We start from the raw sequence: 21079 nt of genomic DNA, 5'->3' as shown, positions 1-21079 counted from the left end.
ATTTTGGAAATGGTTTGAAGGCTAGAGTCTTTGTGTGTGTGTGTGTGTGTGTGTGTGTGTGTGTGTGTGTGTGTGTGTGTGTGTGTGATTATAAAAATGTAGGAAAGGCTTGTTAGGAACCCAAATAATTTTGAAGATAATTTGGGATTTTTTGAGATGAAGACAGTGGGAGTAAAAAAGAATAAACAAAATCATTTTTAGATGTCGTATTACCAGTATAGTAAGATATAGAGGCCAGATTTCTGGACTAGGAATCTGGAAGACCTGGGTCCAATTGTGCTCCAATACCTATTAGTGTGTGACTGAACAAGTCATTCAATTTCTCTGAATTTAAATTTCCCTATTTGTAAAATGGGGTTAATATCATCTACCTTACAAGGTTATTTGTGAAGATTAAATAAGATAATGTTTGTAAAATGCTTTTCAAATCTTAAAGCATTATGCACATACTAGTTATTAATAATAGATAGAATCAATTGGATAGAACTGAATTTTTACTGCATCTGCTTGGAATGATATAGAATTATTTTAAAACATTTAAAGTGTAAATAATTGGTTATATCTTTGGACATTATTCTAACCAAATGAATCCAGAGAAATATATCGAGTGAAAGTGACTTAAGAAGAAAAAACATCTGTCTACTGCATGGGTCAACAACATTATTGACTTACTACCCTTGTAGAGAAAATATTCTTACTGGACTTAGAGCCAAAAGAAACTCATACTCAACCAGCCTCTGACACTAATTAGCTGATAATAATACACTTACCTGGGCAAGCCACTTAAACTCTTAGAACTTGTCTTTCATCATCTGCCAAACAGGGATAAGAATCCCTAAGCTTGATATCTCAAAGGTTTGTGGAGAGGATCAGATGAAATATAATGCATGTAAAGAGCTATGTAGGATGTCCCAAACTTGCCCAAGGCCACACAACTAGGTAATTATTAAATATCTGAGCCCAGATTTGAACTCAGATGCTCTTGACTCCAGGGTCGGTGCTCTATCCACTGCACCACCTAGTTGCCCCTGTCCCAAAAGTCTTAATGCAGTTTTAAGCTGTTAAAACTTAAAGTGTATGTCCCAAAGTTTAAGTGCAGCTTAAATCTTTAATAGCTTAAAACTGCACTAAGATTTTTTGTACATCCTGTATATAAGACAACTATTATTCTCTTGAGGGTGTAAGAATATTTTTTTCTAGGAAGGAAGGATTATGTTAATATATTTGTATAGAGATGGCACAGTGGGTGGAGCACCAACTCTGAAGCCAGGATGATCTGAGTTCAAATTTGACCCCAGACATTTACTACTCTGTGACCTTGGGCAAGTCATTTAACCCTGATTACCTCACATCCAGGGTTATCTCCAGTTGTCCTGATTCATATCTGACCACTGGATCCAGATGACTCTGGAGGAGAAAGTAAGACTGATGACTTAGCCTAGAGCTCCCTCACTCAAATCCAATTCATGTGCTTGTCATGGCATCATCTCCCTGATGTCATGGTCTTCTTTGAAAATAAAAGACAAATATTATTATGGCCTGGGTCTAATGGTGGAGATGATGGCTGTGTAATCAAGAACAGCTAACTGGTTCCACAAAGGAATTAAATTCATAGACCTTATCTCATTAACCTTGTGTAGGCCATACAGCTAGCTAACTACACACAGCTGAAAGATCATTCTCATAACCCAGAAAGCTCTCTTAGACCATGCCAGCAAAACAGGATGGAAGATAGACAACACATTGATGAAGGTTTGCTCTAACTAGTCTTTGGAATGAATAAGACTTGACAAAGACTTGCTGACCACATAAAGATCCATGTCAATAGATTATTAGCATTGACAGAGACTCAAGTTCAAGACTGCTGCTGGGGTAGCAATGGGCGAATCACTTAAAATCTTGGCCTTATTATCTTCATCTATAAAATGTAGATAATGATATCTGTAATATAAACCTAATGGAGCTATTCTGAAGTCCAGATGAACTAAATAGATGTAAAATGCTTTTAAAATCTTTAAGTGACATAAAAATACCAACTATGATTTTGATGATGAATGTTACAAATAGATTTTCCCAAGTTGGGGATTGTATTCACCTTTGTTGATATAAGTGTATTCTAAAATTCATATGAATTAAATTTGGTATTTGAGGTGGGTTTCTTTTCACTCAAAGTGATCTCTTAGATATGTTGCTAGCTTCTGTTTAGAGAAGGGAAGGGGAACCTTTTTTCTGCCAAGGTTTATTTGGATATTGATGACATTATTTGAGGACTATGCAAAATTATCAACTTTAAAAATTAGCTTTCTATATTTGGTCAAACATTTAATTAATTCACACCCGAAGAGCTCCTAGATTTATTGGATTTTAAGTCCTACCTGTGGCTACCTTGGCAATGCCAGACTCAATTTCTTGGGTCTTATACAGTCTGTAGGCTGAACATTACCTGCCACTGGTGTAGAGGTTGGGGATTGGTACTATTCAGACCCTATAGAGGATAGAGCAATGACCTTGGAGTCAGGAAGACCTACTTCAAGTCCAGCCTCAGCCACTTAGTAACTGTGTCACCCTGGACAAATTCTATTTACCTTAAATACCTCAACTGTAAAGTGGATATTAAAATAGCACCTGCTTCCTAGGCTTGTTTTAAAGACCAAATAATCAAATATTTGTAAAATGCTTAGCACAGCACCTTGCACATGGGAAGTCCTATATAAATGCTCACTTGTTATTTTGTTAATTATTAATATTTTTGTTGTTGTTATTAAATCATGAACATGTCATTTCTATAGTGTGGGCCTCAGTTTTTTCCATTGGTAAAAAGAGAAAGTTGGATAAAATCATCTTTAAGATCTCTTCCTGCTGTGAAAGTCTTGGATATAAAGCACTTGGGTACTACCACCATCAATTGATTGGCACCTGCTGGCACTCAAACTAATTTTTTTAAAGAAAATTTTGTTGTTGAGTTATTTTCAGTCATGTCTGACTCTTCCTGATCCTATTTGGGATTTTCTTGGCAAAGATACCAGAATAGTTGCCATTTCCTTCTCTAAGTCATTGTATAGATAAGGAAACTGAGGCAAATGTCAGCCATTTTTATTTTTGGGGACAGTTTAGTGAAATGACTTGTTCAGGGTCAAATGATCCCCTGAGTGACCAATACTACTGCAAAGCATTTTGGTAGCTTCATTTATGTTTGCTGAGCTGCTAGGTGCAGTATCCTTCTTCTTGGTTTGCCAATTTTCCTCTTTAAAGGATTATACTTAGCTCCTGCCCAGGGTATAAGGGGACAGCTAAGATTACATTAAGAATTCACAAAAGTTACATTTTGCTGAGCCAGGACGTTTGAATCCATGCCACTAACTGGCCCCAAATGCAACTGATTGATCATGTTTTCTGTAGCCAGAGGAGGGGTAGGATTGAGAGGAGCTCAGGAAGTCACAGAAGTGACAATTTTAAAATTCCCATGAAAAGAGCAAGCCCTTTACCCTCCTTTTTCTTAATCCCCTATCAGTCTGTTAAAGATAGGGCAGTAGAATTAGACCTATTTATGATGTGATTCAGGAAAGTCAAGGAACAGATAAGGCACAAAAGCAGAGGAGATTCATTTAACCTTCTCCCAAAGCACTGTATTTTCCAAGATATGGTAGTGGGAATCAAAGTTCATGTATACTGATTAAGTATGTCTGTGTGTGCATGTGTGCTTGTGTGTGTGTGTATGTGTGTTATGATGTGATTCAGGAAAGTCAAGGAACAGATAAGGCACAAAAGCAGAGGAGATTCATTTACCTTCTCCCAAAGCACTGTATTTTCCAAGATATGGTAGTGAGAATCAAAGCTCATGTATATTGATTAAGTATGTCTGTGTGTGCATGTGTGCTTGTGTGTGTGTGTGTGTGTGTGTGTATGTGTGTTTGTATATCTCCATGGACGTGGCAGAAGAAAAAATATTTCATACCTGAATAACAATTTGCTGTTCTATGTCCTTCTTAGGAAGTTTTATAAAATATCTAGGTAGATAATTATATTAAGAGCTGGAATTGGAGTCATGGAAGACTGGAATTCAAGCCTTATCATTGATTCTTACTCTCTATGTGAGCCTGGACAAGGCACATTATTTTTCCCAGTCCCAGTGTCTTCATCTGTAAAATAGGGATAATCATACACTTCCCACACAGGATGATTGTGAGGATCAAATGAGATAGAATATAAATTGCTTTGAAAACTTTTCACATAAATTTTAGTTATTATTTTTTGGGGGCAGTTTTGGATGGAAGGAAAATATTCACTTTTAGGTAAATTTTTTTTGATGCATTAAAAACAATAACAGCAACAACACTGTCACTTCCTAATGTCATCTTCCCTATATAAGACCCCATCTCTCAATAAGAAATGCTCTTCCCAGTGTTCACTTTCTATGAAAGAACCCACCCAAAACAAGAAATTTTACTTAAGTGAAACAAACCAAAACTCTAGATATAAATAAAAACAAATGTATCATTTTGTACCTTTAGTCCATCACCTCTGGGGATAGTAGGGAGGAGTGATATGCTTTACTTTTAATGAATGGTTTTCTTCTTAACACAGAAGCTTCTTCTTCTCTAGAACAGAGACTTTTGTTTTTGTTTCATTGAGAAATAGTGGGCTTTTCAGCTACATGTCCAGAGGATGTGTATGTGTATGCAGGCATGCAAATATGCAATGTATGTCTTTGTATGTGTAAGGATTTTCCCTGAAGATCAAAGACTTGCGGTGTGTAGGAAGATGGAGTTCTTTAATTATATACCCCAATCATCCAGGTCGAGATGGATGGGAGAAAGGGATGTTGGGTATTGCTCTAATAAAAGTACTTTCCCAGATTTCACCTGTTTGGGATACTGCTCTTTATTTGCTCCAGAATCTTGAAAAAAAATTTACATAAAGGCAAAAGCAAATTCAGGGCTACTGGAGAAGAGGTAGTAGTAGAATCTGCTGAAACAATCTTCTTTGTAAGCAGTTAATGAGGTAAAGACTTTTTGTCATTGACTGGTATGATTTGATTGCAGACTAATTTAAGAGATTGAGGATCCAATTTCTTGATATGCTCTCTTGACTAAGTATGAATAATTAGAGGCAGCTCTCTCTCTCTCTCTCACACACACACACACACACACACATGCACATGTGCATGTACACACACACACTCACACTTCTGGAATGAAGGAATAGGAATATTGAGAGAAATAGTGACAGGAAGAGAAGCAAAGGATTAAGTCCTAGTTCATTATAATATGCCTTGATATTAAGTGGATTTGGATATTCCATATGTCAAACTACTTAATAAAATGCCTCAAACAATTTGATGGAGAAGAGGATTTCTTTTTTGGAGTATAGCAATCCTATAATTTTACTAGTATAATGATTACTAGTAAGGAAACTCTCTCTACCAAAGAGATCAGCAACTACTTTGCAGCTTATAGTCATACAGTGAGGTCCTGAAGGCTTAAATGATTTTCTAGAATCACGCAGCAATTGTTTCTTAGAGACTGCATTGGAAACCAAGAGTCTGATTTGAAGGTAAGTGTTCTATCCATTATACCAGAGTTGTCCAAAATGAGGTCAGCAGGCACCTGAGACTTGCAGGGTAATTTTATGTGACCCGTCTGTAAGCTTACTAAATGCTTTAGTAAACAAAGCTGAGCTACTGCAGAGCTCTCACTAAAAGGACAAATCAAAATATATTGTCTATTGTTTCAATAAAAACTTTTAAAAGTAAAGTTGTATAGTCCTTCATTATACATACCATATTGCCTCTTGGAGAGTGATTTAATGGTGTTGTTTAAGAAACCATCACCATTACAACAACCATGCAACAAAATTGGACCTAGAATCTGATGACAAAGGTTCAAATTTTGGGTGTCCTTGGGAAAATCCCTTTCCTTAGTCTCTTTTTTCTCATATATGAGATGAAGTCATTGAATTTGTGACCTGGAAGGTCTACCTTTTCTATATTGTTGGTATTCAATCAATTTTATGTTTAACTTCTGCTCTTGTAATTCAACATTTATTTCCTGTTTTCTTCTTACATTGGAGATAGAATAGAGCTTCCATGTGAGGGAGGATGCAAATGAAACACAACAAAAATTACTTTATACCCGATATCAGCCTACCCATCAAGCATGATTAAAGAGGAAACAGGAAATTTACCTTCAAATATCTCACTTACTACTCTTACAGAGTCTGAAATTCAGTCATCAGACAGTCATTTGAATGAGTCTAGATATTGCCTTTAACAGTTTCTGCTGCTTCCTAGGGATATCATCCAATACAAAAACCTAAGCATGAATTAATTTGTTTATTTCTTTCCATCTTGACTGAAAGAAGAGACCTATAATAAGGAGAGTTTTGGGCGATAAGAGTGTAAGAAGTTTCTATTGTGAGATGAGGAGATGAAAAAAGTAGAAAGACATCAAAACCAACTTTGTTACTTCATAATTTTGCATCAGATTATCCCTGGTCATAATTCCTGATATAAAAGTGACAAATTCTAGTAATCACTAAGAGATTTGGTTGAATAATAATTGGTTTATATGGCAGATCTCTTCATAAACTGGATAAAGTTGATTGCTTGGGTAATGATTTTTTTCTTTAAATAAAGGATCCTATTCTGAATTAGGATGAAATAATTTAAATCTCTTTAGCTTGAATCTTTTGCTTCCTAATCTCCCAATAATTTTATGCTTTCTGTACTTAATAATCTCTCCAAGTCCTTGGACCTCTCAGTTTGCAAAAGCCAGGATGTATTCACTACCACTATTTCGAAAATGGGAGGAGGCATATTGGTATAGTGAAAAGAGTGCTGGTTTTGGAGTCTAAGAACCTTGGTTCAAATTCAAGTTCTATCATTTACTACCTCTTCCTCATTAGAATGTGAGCTCCTTAAGACAGGAATTGTTTTCCCACCTCTTTTCTTTTCTTTGTACCCCCCATGTGCTTATTATAGTGCTAAATAAATGCTTGTCTACTTACTGTGTGACCTTGGACAAGTTACTTAACTTCTCTGGATTTCAATTTCCTCAATCTAAAATGAGAGTGTTAGACTAGAGGAACTCAAATGTTCCTTCCAGTTCTAATTCTGTGATCCTATAATTAGTTTATAGTTTCTAAATTGAGATCCTTATGAACTGTGCATTTTATGTATCCATATATTAATGTATATTATTAAATGTTTTACTCTCATTTGTGTTCATTGATTTCCTTCAGCAATTTATCTTCATTTGAGATTATACTACTTAAGTCAGTTTCCTCTTTTTTTCGCTTTTTAACTTTCTCTAGGTATTACCTCATGAATTTGCTTGCCTACTTGTGTCCCAGGCTCAATATTTGAGTAAAATTTAGTTTTACTCTTATTCAGAGGATTCTACAAGCTAGCAAAATAATGGCAAATGACTTGAAAGATTAATCTGAATCTTTTCTTTTCCCCTCAAGTTCATTAGGCTTCTTTTTAAACTTTGACGATCATCCATCTATCTGTTATTGACTATGGTATTGTGTCACTTGCAAATTCCTCATCACCATATTGTTAAGGATCATATTCTCTCCAATAGAATCTTAGATGTAAATCTTAAAGTGGAAAGAGCATTGAATGTGACTGGAAAACCATGAGTTCTAATTCTGATTCTATCAGTTACCATTCATTTGAACAAGTTTCCAGATCTCTAGGTTTCATTTTTCTCACCTGTAAAATGTGGGTTTTGGACTAGAACAATGGATAGAATCTTGGAAAGGACCTTAGAGACCATTCAGTCTGGTTCTTTATTGAACCAATAATGCCACTGAAGTCCTGAGAAGGGACAAGACCTGCCCAGTGTGCACAGAAGCAACATTTGGGATAAAGCCTCAAACCTTTTTTATTCTAAATCTAATATTGTTTCACCAGACTGTTGGGTATGGTGCAAGTCTATAAATCCCTGCTTCTAGGATGTTGAGGCTGGTGAATTTCTTGAGCTCAGTAGTTTTGTGATGCAGTGTGCCAATTTGTTTATTATCTGATGTAAGGTTTGGTTCCAATAGGGTGAGCTTCATACCCCCACTCAGGAGTGGGATCAACCAGATTACCTTAAAGAGGAGGAAACTTGACCAGGTTAAAAACAGACAACGTCAAAGTTCCCATACAGTAGTTGTTGCACTTCCAGTGTAGGTAAGCTAGGGAGAAACAGTTTTAAACCAAAATAAAACATTCTACCAGGTTGTCTTCATGGATGAACTCTTTTTAAATTTTTGTTTTAATTTTTATTTTTTTATTTATTTTTTAGGGTTTTTTTTTTGTAAGGCAAATGGAATCAAGTGGCTTGCCCAAAGTCACACAGCTAGGTAATTATTAAGTGTCTGAGACTGGATTTGAACCCAGGTACTCCTGACTCTAGGGCCAGTGCTCTATCCACTGTGCCACCTAGCCACCCTCATGGATGAACTCTTGGGTCTATTTAACATGGAGTCATAGCTTTGGAGTTAGAGTCCACTTGGTTCCTCTAATTCTGTTATTTAGAAATTCTTACCTTGGCCTTTGTGCAGCTAGGCATCCATAGTGAATGGGATGCCAGACCTTTCTGAGTTCAAATCTCTTAAACTTATTAGCTGTGTGACCCTGGCTAAGGCATTTAACACGTTCATTTTAACTCCTCATCTGTAAAATGAGCTGGAGAAATGGTGAACCTGTTCAATATCTTTGCCAAAAAAAGCTCAAATGGGGTCACAAAGAGTTAGACACAGTTGAAATGACTCAAAAACATCAACATCATCATTACCAACATCATCTTCTTCTTCATCATCATCATCATAACAACAACAACCATCTTAGCCTAGACTTTTGGTTTGTTATGCTAGTATGCATTTTGTGTTCCTTAGGACCTCTAGCAAGGATGGATTCATTAGGGATGCTTGGAGGGTCTCCCAGTAGTCAAATATAATGGGCAATGACTATTCTCCCATATAAAAACTTTGACTACATTCTTGGAGGCAGAATGCTGGACTGGATGGAGCATTAGTCTTTCTTGGGATGCCATTTTCTAACTTCTTATTGAAGGGGTTTTAACCCAAGTAATAAACATAATACATGTAGCTTTTCTGTAAAAAAAGAAGCACCAAATGTCAAATCTTCAGGATGGCTTCTCATAAAGATGTTTCACTGGACTAGGAACAGGCAAAAATTAAAGTCATGTTAGGAGGGAGGGAGCATGACAGATATGATCAGAGAACCAAGTGGCTATGCACAATCTGCTACCACTGGCCACATATCCCAAGCTAACGGTGCTTCTGAATACCCCCTTTAAAACTCACAGTGTGTGCCCTTAAGGGCAAAGAAAGACTGATTATCCAAGGTTGACAAATACATCTCTTACCTCGGTGACAGCAAAACTTCTCTTGCCACAGGGAACCACCTTGTACCACTTGTCATGTAGCACATCCATAAATCCATGTGACTTGTACTGGCTGATAAGTTCTGATATATTTGAGGTCAGTGGAGAGTTTGGAGGAAGGCCAATACCATAGCCTAGGAGAAAATACAATTCCAAATGACATTTCTTCCATTGTTTCTGAGAGACTGTGATAGATAACTTTGATTCTGTCTCAGGCATGATCATGGGAATAAAGTCTTGAATTTATAAAGCACCTTTCTTTTAAAAGATTCAAAGATATTTGTATTTGTTCCCCCCACCCTTTTTAAACACAATTATTTTCTTGTGAAAGAACCAGATGAGTCTCTATGCCTCTTCCTGAAGTAATAGAAAGCAAACATTGCACTAGAAGTCAGAATATCTGGTTTCTAGCTCCAGTTTTGCCATTAACTAATTATGTGATCTCTGACAAGCCATTTAACTTGTGTGAGCTTTGGTTTCCTTCTGATCTCTAAGTTATATTTAGTTCTAATGAGAGATGTCTTTCATTGACATGTCTTAGAAGGATAATTAGGAACCCAGGAAACATATTCCTCTTACTCTAATTCCTGATTTTCAGTTTACCCAATGATAAGACCATGGCATCCCTGGGATATGCACTCAAGAGAAAAGTTACTTTCATATAAGATACTTGATATGTGGATCAAAGACAGAAGTGGTGAGCAAGTCATACCATATAGCCCTAGAGGCAGTAGCTAGGTAACCATAGATGCCAAGTCACATGTGGTTCTAGAGAAAAAAACTAGATATGGCTACCAGTATGAGGTAGATTTTGCTTATAGGTTTAATGGACCTATCAAGAATATAAAATATTGTTTATAGCATTGGAGCAAGAGAATTCCAAAGGGAAAAGAAATATCATTGTAGAAGAGAACTGTGGAAACTGTAGTTTGAAGTTGTGGTTGAAACCAAATCATAGAACCATAATACAAAGGAGGAAAAACCAGATCTTGTCTTACACTAGTACTATTGTTGGAGTAAGAGGAAGAAGATAAACTCTATAAACTTAGAATTCTTTTCTGAGGGCCCATCAGAGGAAAATTGCTTAACTTCTTAGTATTGCTGAATCTTGTAGGGTATAGCACTCAAGTTGGAAGGATTGTTTTGGGTCTTATGAGAGAAGGCAGAGTATTTTTTTTTTTTTTGGTACATGTAGCTTTTCTGTAAACATCTTTTTTTTTATATGAATTAACCTCTTCAAATTAATGCCCCCTCATTATTTTGAGTACTTGATAGGACCTTTTTAATATCAAAATATGCAATATAAAGAAATTTTCTGTGTTTTCTTAGGTGGAGGCATGAGCCAGGTAGATGAAGCAGAGAAATTTTATGAGTCAGACTCCCAAAATTGTGTACTTTTTCTCATTTTAAAAATTCAAGAAACTTAAACACTAGGATTATACTTTCATATATTTGGACAATTATATGATGCCAACAATGGTACCTGTGTTGAGAAATGTGGATAGGCTAGTCCTGACCCAGTATTTTAGATCTGAGATCTTAGTTTTTAGTCTTAGTTGCTAAAGTATTTTGGAACCAAAGTTCATATTTACTTTTTTTTTTTAAAGATGAATTGGATGATATGATAAAAGTTTTCAAGTGCTAAAGTGCTGCCCTATAGAAGGATGAGATCTGTTCTGTGAGACTCTGGAGAACCTCTTCAAGCTGAGGTAGAAAGACCATTTGTTAGAAATGCCTATAGAGGAGATTTATATTTTTCAAATTGAACTAGCTGACCTCAAACCTTTTTCAACACTGAGAGTTTATGATTCATAGCCTCCCTTGTCAGCAACCTCTGGGATCCCTTTTCCAGAGCTGAAACCTCAGAAAACTAGTGCCTCCTTTATCTTTTTCCTGTCTTCTTACTGGTTGAGTGGACAGTAATTATTACATTCTAGTCTGTTGCTATCCTCGAAATTACTTTGAGAGACCACATAAAAGGGACCATAGACAACTGAATTTTGTTCTTAGCCCTTCAGTGCTACAACTACAAAAGCTTTTTTTTTTTTAAACTTCCAGGAAAATGGAGGTAGATAAAGTAAAAATATGACTGAACTTTTTCATAGATCAAAAGTGAATAGTCTTCAAAAAGCTGCTTATACTTAATGAAAAACGTATTTTCCATAATTATTTTCCTTTATTATGCATTTACAAGGACATTTATATGAAAATTGGGTCTTTGTTTTTTTTTAGCAGATATACAAAATTGAAATTGAAATGCCAGGACAAGGATGTGTGTGTGCTTAATAATTGACATAGATGAAATAAATAATAATAAATAAATAAATACAAAATTAATATTTGATCTTACAAGTAATATTGTTTTTTCTCATGTCTTTTGTTCCTTAACAGTGGGGGTGTCGAAAATTTAAAAAAATGACAAATAATAGATACTAGAATTTTCAAATATATTCAACATGTATTTCTGTGTGTCTAATTCATACCTTGCTATTTTGGTTTGGAGGGCAAGGTTGATAATGAAATCTATTTAGGAGACAGGTTGTCCAGTATATTCTCTCATAGATAGGATGTACTCGTATGTAAGTAAAAAAAATGAAATATGGAAGAGATGTCATAGGGCTGGAGAAGGGCAAATGTAATAATTTCCAGAAAAGGTAAGAAGGTGGAATTTGAAAACTATAGATAAATGAGTTTGACTGATTCCTGGCAAGATTTAAAAATATAAGGGAGGGAGGGAACAACTGTTAATTAGTTAGCACCCATATATGCCAAGCATCATGTGGCGCTTTGCAAATATTATATCACACAAAAGGGTGTTTTTGAAGATTTATATAAGGAAGTAATGAATATTTAAGGCTTCTCAAAAATAATGCTAATTTCTTTTTCTAAAATTCTATTTATTTAAAGCAATGATGTTAAGTGACTTGCCCAAGGTCACACAGCTAGGCAATTATTAAGCATCTGAGGCTGGATTTGAACTCAGATACTCTTGACTCCAGGGCCGGTGCTCTATCCACTGCACTACCTAGCTGCCCCAATACTTAATTTCCCTTTTTTCAATATTCACTACATTAGAAGGTTATGGGAATACAGTGGCATAGTACATATTTTTGAAAAGTATTTAACAGTATTTTTTTATTTTATCCTCATGGACAAAATGATCTAAAAGATAGGCTAGATAGGAAGAGGTATCTATAGAAAGCTCCAGGAATTTCTCCTTGGCTCTGTACTACATTTTTATCAGTCTTGGCTGAGCACAGATATCACCCACACTTATCAAATTTGTAGGCAACCCCAAAATGGGAGTAATAGGTAAAACAATGGATGGAAAATTCAGTGTCACATAAATGTGAGAAAAAAGATAATGCAAAATTGGAATGCATTAAGTAGTCTGTCTTGAATAGGGAGGTGGCATTTCTGCTTTATTTTCAGATTTGGGGGTACTTTGGCTCTATGTACAATATTTTAGGAAAGACATTGAAGTTGGAGCTAGAAAGAGTTCATAGAACAATGAAGGATCTTGAGTTCATGCCATATGAGAACTAGTTGATGGGGAACTTGAAGAAGAGAGGACTAAAGAATAAAGTCATGACAGCTATTTTTAGGTCTCTGAAACACTATTCCATGGAAAAGAGATTAGATTCATTTTGTTTGTTCCCAGAGGGCAGAACCAGGAACAGTGGATAAGAATCACAAAAAAAAGATAAATTTAACTTGATGTTGGAGAAGAAATCAACATCCTAATAATTAGAGCTGTACAATAGTACAATAAATACTCTGCCTTGGGTGGTAGTGGGGCAGTACCCCCCCAGAATCCCATCTTTGACTCCCCTCCCCATATTTTGGGTGTCTTCAAAGTTTGAGGATGTTGAAGGTGGAAGAATCTATTTATTTATTTATTTGGAATGGATTGAACTAGAAGGTATCTTACGCCCTTTTCCAGCTGTGAAATTATATGATTCTGTTACATGTCTATGTGTTACCAGGAGGCAGAACTAGGAACAATGAATAGAAATGACAGGCAGTATGAAGCTCCATGTAAAGAAAACCTTTCTAATAATTTAGAGTTTAAAAAAAGATCGGGGCAGGGGATGAGAAAATGGGTTTAGCCTCTCTGGTGGTTTTTGGATGATCAATGGATGACTAATTGTCAGTGATTTTTTAGAATGTGGTCTTGGTTAGATATGACTTGGAAGATTCTTTACAGTCCTGAGATTTTGATAAAAATGCCATGTTGTTTGATAATTACCTCAGAGTTGTTTTGATGAGATAATGAACTGAATACATTTTGTAAGCTTTAAAGTGCTTATAAATAGCAATCATTATCATTGTCATCATCGTTATTTGTATGCAAAAGCTTTGAGTTTGAATTCAGGCTCTGTAGCTTATTGCCAGCACAAATCACCAAAGTTGTCCATAAACCAGTTCCCTTATCTATAAAATGAGGGAGTTGGAATTGAGTTCTAAGGTCCTTTCCAGCTTTAGAACTATGATTTTAGATATTTAAGTCCTTATTCCAACTTCATATCAAGCAGGCTACTTTTAAGAAGTTTCTTCTAAATTTTACTTCAGCTTGTATAGCAGGCAATTTGAACCATGATTATTGCATCTGATGACAAATCTATTCTGGAATCATATATTGCAGTACCTTAGACTCAGTACGTGAGGAGAGAGCCAAGTCTTTTAAAATGAATGCTTCCGAGGAGGAGGCAATACTTATTCTAAAAATAAGCTTTGAAAGCACTGTACAGGTATTCAAATGCACTAGGAGAAAAGCTTCATCTAATGTACATTGATATTTGGAAAAACTGCCACATTGAAAGTGATAAATATTAAATCCCTCTACTCTATCACATCTCAGTTAAATTGCAATTGACCTGTTAAAAATAGATCTCTATCCATTATCATCTGGTATTCTAATTTGCTGCAACTGTTCTGCACATAGCCAATGATGTACTCTTGGCTCTCATGCTGAATATCACTATTAAAGAGAATGGCTACTATTCATTTAGAGGATGGTGGTGGGGAGAGGACACACAAATGAAACTTACTTTGTTATGGTTTGGGAGGGTTTTATAAAAAACAGCAAGAATTTATTATAATTAGAATGAAAAGACCAAAAGCACAAGGGTTTAATTTTCTTTTGCTATCATTTTCATTTAAAATTTGTTTGTCTTAAAGATCAGAGGATGACTTTTCTACTTGTCAGATCCTTCTGGCATTCTGAATCATTTTCTTAATCATCTTTAGTAGCCAGGAATTACTATAAGGACTGGCCTAGTCATATTTTTGTTAGATACAGCACAATAAGATCCTCCAACTTGAAAGATGAAGGTATCAGGTTTTTGGACAATAATAGAATCATAGATAAAGCTGAAAAGATCCTCTGGGTCATCAAGTCCAAACCCTTCAATTTAAAAATAAGAACCAGAAAGGTTTAATAACTTTCCTAAGATCACACAGATAATAAATGTCTTTGGGGTATTGAGAACTGAAGTCTTTCGGATTACAAGACAAGTACTCTATCCATACCATACCATACCATACCATACCATACCATACCATACCATACCATACCATACCATACCATACCATACCATACCATACTATCTATGCTTCTAGGACAAGGAAAAAATTTTCAGCACATGATTGTGATCACTTCCTTACAAACAATTTGGATCTTCTGTGGTAAATGTGGTAGAAGAATATTTTAGTTCCATTTACTCCAAAGACTAGTAAGAGTACTATGTTTACATCTATTGTTGATGATGATGATGATGATGATGTTTGTCTTTCATTCTTGAAGAAGACTATGACATCAGGGAGGTGATGACATGATAAGCACTCCATTTGGATTTGAGTGAAGGGAATGCTGTGCTAAGTCACTATCCTCACTGTCTCCTCCAGAGCCATCTGGGTCTAGTAGCCAGATATGAATCAGAAAGACTGGAGGTGGCCCTGGATGTGAGGCAATCAGGGTTAAGTGACTTGCCCAAGGTCATGCAATAGGGAAGAGTTAAGTGTCTGAGGTTGGATTTGAACTCCTGTTCTCCTGACTCCAAGACAAAGTCTCTATCTGCTGTACCATCTAGATACACTACCCTCTTCTGAAATAACCCCTCAGATGATTAGGGTTAATGACATTGTCAGAAAGAAAATCCATTTAGGTTGGCAGATTTTCCATGGCATGCCATTTGCAGGCAATGTGGAGAAAGGACTCAGAATTTATTTGGCTTAATGTTCAGACTTTAAAATATCGATCAAAATGTGGATTTTTTATTTTTGAAGATGAAAAGAGAGGTATATGAGAGAAGACCTAAGACAATCAGGAGAAACTTGGGTGAATTACATAACTTGTTGGCCTCAGTTTACTGACCCCCAATATTGATGGCTCTTATAGGCGTTGAAACAAGTTTGACTTAACAGCACATTGAGTTCTTTGAATGAATTGCAATATATCATTATTGTTCATCTTCATTATCCTTGCTCCTCCTAGGACATTTTATTACTGCAATACTTAACTTTGGGACAAGTATTAATTTATCTCAACACTTCCTTTTCCAATTCCAGTGACTCTTTATTCTATTGGTACATCAGATTCAATTTCACCCAAGACTTCCCACAGTCTCTTGAACATTTAATAGCTTTGATCCCCCCTTCTGCATACTTGCTTAGGAACAAAATCTACTTTTGAGGAGTTTTTAAACAAAACTTGGAGGTATTGAGACTAATTGATTATAACTTTATTATGTCAGATAAATCATTTCCCAGGTGATAAGATTTTGCAGAAATTTAGAAGCAAGATTGTATTGATAAGGTTAATATAATTACAAATTCATATCTATCTATCTAGCTATCTATTACAAATCAACATGCAACTGTTACATGTTTTAATTCAAGTACTTCATTTTCCCTTCCATCTAAGAGAATTACTGGAAGTGATTTTTAACACTGTTACCTTAATTAGTTTATTAGATATTTTAGACCACTAGTTGGCTATTTAGTTAGTTGTGACAGTTTCCTATGAATCTAATTTAATAAATTTTATGAAAGAAATTTAATAATTAAAATCAATAATGAAATAATGATTTGCTGAATGCCTACTAATTTTTGAATTAGACTTGGTGGGATATAGAGAAGTAGCAAATGATAGGTCCTTTCTTTCAAGGAGTTTACAGGTTGTTCAATAATATAAAGTACTTTTAAACTTCTCAATGAAAATTCCATTGGCTATTGGAGTATTTTTAAAGCAAAGATCACATTTTTTTCATGAGATTAGAAAATGAAAATATTGTAAAAATGGCTATTGGAAGCATCTATACAGTTTTTAGTTTTAGTTTATACATTGGAAAGAGGTCTCCCAAATTGGCAGATGCCCTTTTTTCTTTATAATTTTGCATTTTAAAAATCTGAAACTAGCTATGTGAACATTGGTAAGCACTAGTTCAGTTCTCTCAGGCAAGTCTCTAAAACCAGAAGATAGAGATGAAATACTAATCTTTGTTAATGTAGAGACCACACCAGGGAATCCTCCATATCAGTGAAATGAAGTACTTTAGATCTCCAAAGACAGATAAGATGCTAATTGGGTTCCATGTTAGATTATTGTTTGACCCTCAACAACATACTTCTTTTTCTTGTGATCAAGTCTTACCTTTATTCTGAACTTCACCTTCTAAGTTTTTTTTTATAAGAATCCAACAATGAAAATAACAGTCTATCTAACCTGCAGTGTTTCTGCTCAGTCTTAAAGTGAGCTGCAAGACCTTCCCATAAGGGATCACAGCATTCCACCATTGAAATGAACCATTGTGCATTTATTCCCTTTAAAAACAACATGGTGCCTAGAGATGATGTCAACCAGTAGCCACAAAGTTTCATGAGCACAGATGGGAATGTAAGCAGAAAACCGGTAGGGAGTTAATTAGAGCTGCAGTGGCATCTGGTATTAAGCTAGAGCAGGGTGGAACAATCTATATCACCCTTGCCTTCTTAGAAGATAGGGTCATCCCCTAGAGCAAAAGATATCTTGGTCTTTCTTAATCAGAGATAACTCAGTCAGATATAAAACAGGTCTTCATGCCTCCCACCCTCAAGCCCACCTGATATGATTCACTGTTGTTGCTAATAGCAAAGGGACCACAATTACCCAATGTGGAGAAATAAAGTTGAATAATTTTCCCATGTCCCCAGATGCTATGCAAATCAGGAATTGTTTTGAGCCATACCAAATAGAAAGCTTGATTGTTTAAGTAGGCTGCCCTAGCTGCCTTGGGCTCTGGTTTTAACTGCTCACTAATGTGTCCCAGGAACTCACTCTGCCTATTTCAGTTGTGGGATACTAGTCTTGGTTTGGAGAAGTTCTGGTTCATGGAGGGGTCATTTTGCCTTGAGAGGTAGAGAAGAGATTGATTGCTCTTGGAGGAAGGCAAAATGGAACAGCTTCCACTCTTGCCATGTGCCATCGATCATAAAAACAGAGCCTGGGGTCAGCAGTCTGTTAATGTGTTCAGGGGAGGCAGATACTGAAGCAGGAAAACTGGAGTCTGAATTGTCCTGATCATAGGGAGCACAGTGGCAGGGCACATGATATTAATTGCATGTTGATTGATTTAGGGGTCTCCTATTTAATACACTGGGTGAGATTAAGGATTTCAGGCAGCAGTCTGTCTATTTCCATTGTGTTGTACTGAATTGAATAATTAGGTATGAGACAAATGAGAATGACTAACTTGATCAAGGATGTTGTATGTTGGCAATTAGAGGGGACAAATAATGATCAGATCTAGAATTTAGAATTTGTAGAAGGAAAAGTTCCAATGTCATTTGTCTCCTCCAGCAGGGGCATCTCTTGACAAAGTGGCCCTACTTCATCTAGCCTAGCCCTTAGTACATAGTCATAAATGCTTGTTGACTCTATATCTTGATTCCCAAATGTGTCTTTCTTCAAATGCTGTTGGCATGGTATATGAGTCCTGGTAGATTGTAAACTCTTTGAGCACAAGGACTATGTCCAGGCTAGGAAGGAGGTGATCACCAGAACTAAACTGGAAGCAAAAATGTACTTACCAATGGACAGAAGATAAAAAAAATTTGCCTTAGGGGCACTGAAAGAGAGGATTGACTATGCAATAATCTCACAAAATGGGTGATATATTTAAGTTCATTTCTTAGTAATTTGCAAGTAGAAAAATCACCAAAATGAGAGTATGAAAACTTGAATTATAGTCCAAATTCTGGCACTGACTCATTGAGTGATCTTGGGAAAATCCCTTACAATTACTAGCCTTCAGTTCCTTCCTGTAAAAAAGTAAAGATGATATTGAACATCTAGCTCTCAAACTCCATGATTCTAGTTTTACTGACTTAGATTGCTCACAAGATATGACCATTAAGGAAATCAAACCAAATGAAGTAAAACAACATATAATAGCTGTTCATTATTTCACCCTCTTCCTCAACCCTATCCCCAATTCCCTGCCTGCACATAGAGAATGCAAGCATCAACCTTTGGAGAGCCTTGTTTCTGGATGATGAAATGAGCAAATGGTCCCTCAAAACCATCCAGCTCTGGTAGCTTCTGAGATAAGTGGCTCAGGAAAATAAAATGAAAACAAGGAAAGATGGATGACTCCTTGCATCAATGCTGACATTTGTATTGGTGACTTGTGAAGTTGGCAAGTGCAACATTGTTCTTAATAAGAGCAAAAACAACAAAAATTGATTTATACCTTCAATGGCAAATGGTTTCCCCACTGTGAGCAGTTTGCAGTCAGCGTCAATAGACACTTCATAGTCAAGGAGGGCTTTGTCCATGATGAAGGCGTCCAGCTTCTCTGGATCATTCCTAGAGTTAAGACCAAAAGAAGACCCCCCCCCATGAGTCATTAATAATCAGGAAGCTACATACAGAGAAGAGAGTAGCAGAGGAACTTGGGGTGAAACAGGTTAGCTGGTGGTGAAGTTATCTTTCTGTGTCTCAATGCACTGTATAACATACATTAAAGACATTAAATTCAGTGGGGATAAACCTTAAATTCTCTTTTCTCCAGATTGGTATGAGATACTTCTTTCCATAGTCTGAGCAAAGAGAAGGTCAGAACTGTCTTGAGCTTCTTTAACACAGTTCTTGATGGGGTTCAGATATGATAGTTTATGAATGGAAACCTCATAAATCTGTACATTAAAATGGCAATTCTTATAAGGCATAAGCTTTATTGAAGACTTTGTAGGTCAGGTTGCCATTCTCTGGGAGAGTTAATGAGCAAAGAAGGATAAATAAAATGGTAGATCCTTTAGGGGAGATGGTAGCAGATGATTCATTATGACAGGTATTATAGTGTAGTAGAAAGAATACCAGAAGGGGAGTTAGTTATGGACTGTACAACTATGGTAAGCAGCTTCAGTATTTTAATCTGTACAAGGGTGAAATAATAGTTTCAATAAATTAAGTGTTTGCTATTATTACTCACAGGGTTTGTTGTGAGGATAAGATGATATAATATGAGCAAAGTGCATTATAATTACAAAGCACCATACTAATATGTTATCGTTATTAATGATGCTTTTAGGCCAGTAAGATTGACTCAGACAGACAATTAAGCAAACAGTAAATATATACTTTCTATGTGAAGAGATGGTTTTTTATGATCTCAAGGAACTTATATTCTACCAGGATTATAGTACATGAACATAAATAGGCATAATGCAAGCTGGAGCATGATAAAGACAAGGAAAGATTCAGGCAAACTTTTTGAAATACTTGAGGTGAGAGAGATCACTTTCACTTAGGGTCAGGAGGAGGGGAAAAGTTTCAAGGAAGAGTTTATGGAAGAAAGAGAAGGAATTCAACAGGTAAAGTTGAGGAAGAAATGAGTTTGTTTCAAAATATTCATAGCAGCCCTTTTTTATAGTAATAAAGAATTGGAAATTGAGGGAATACCCATTGATTGGGGAAATGACTGAACAAGTTATAGCATATGAAGTACTATTAATATTATGAAGTGCTATTGTTCTATAAGAAACCATGAATGGTCAGACTCTAGAGAAGCATGAAACAAATTACAAGAACTGATAAAGAGTGAATGGAGCTGAACCAGGAGAACAATGTGTACATTAACAACAACATTGTGAATTGATCAACTTTGATGGATGCAGCTCTCCTCAGCAGTTCAGAGAGCTAGGACAACTCTTGGAGACCTGTCATGGACAATGCTATCCAATATCCAGAGGAAGAAAAACAAAACAAAACAAAAAACCAAAAAAAAAGCCCTTCTGAATCTAGATGAACACAGTGTTCACTTTTTGAGAATTTCTCTCATGTTTTTCCTTCCTAACTCATCTTTCTTTTCCCTTAGTCCTACTTCCTCATACAGAAAATGATTAATCTGTAAACATGTTCACCAGACTGCTGCTGAGGGGAGGGTGGTGGGAAGGGAGGGTGGAAGGAAACTATGTAACTTATAAATATGCATATGCATGTGAAAAAAACTCTCATAACATATAATTGGAAAAATAAAATAAAATATCAATTAAAAAAAGTGAGTTCGTTTTTAGTCATGAGGAGCAACCGATCTGAACCCATGGAGATGGGAGATGGCAGAAAAAGAATGGGAATGCAATATAGAGTATGTGATGAGGAGTAATGTGAAATAAAAATGGAGGGCCAGATTTAGGAAGGCCTT

General features: G+C 36.0%; 1 protein-coding gene across 1 annotated transcript in view; it reads right to left on the bottom strand.

The window, feature by feature from the left end:
* The window catches only part of GRIN3A (glutamate ionotropic receptor NMDA type subunit 3A), a 170455-nt gene that overhangs the window by 41059 nt on the left and 108317 nt on the right, over positions 1–21079 (bottom strand). Inside the window, exons 5-6 of the mRNA XM_074199019.1 lie at positions 19127–19242; positions 9378–9529 (exon numbers count right to left, since the gene is read on the bottom strand). Coding sequence (XP_074055120.1) covers positions 9378–9529; positions 19127–19242 — 268 coding nt within the window. The remainder of the gene's footprint in view (positions 1–9377; positions 9530–19126; positions 19243–21079) is intronic.

This window comes from Macrotis lagotis, chromosome 8 (assembly GCF_037893015.1).
Source record: "Macrotis lagotis isolate mMagLag1 chromosome 8, bilby.v1.9.chrom.fasta, whole genome shotgun sequence".
NCBI lineage: Eukaryota > Metazoa > Chordata > Mammalia > Peramelemorphia > Peramelidae > Macrotis > Macrotis lagotis.
This window is presented reverse-complemented; position numbering and strand designations above follow the sequence as displayed.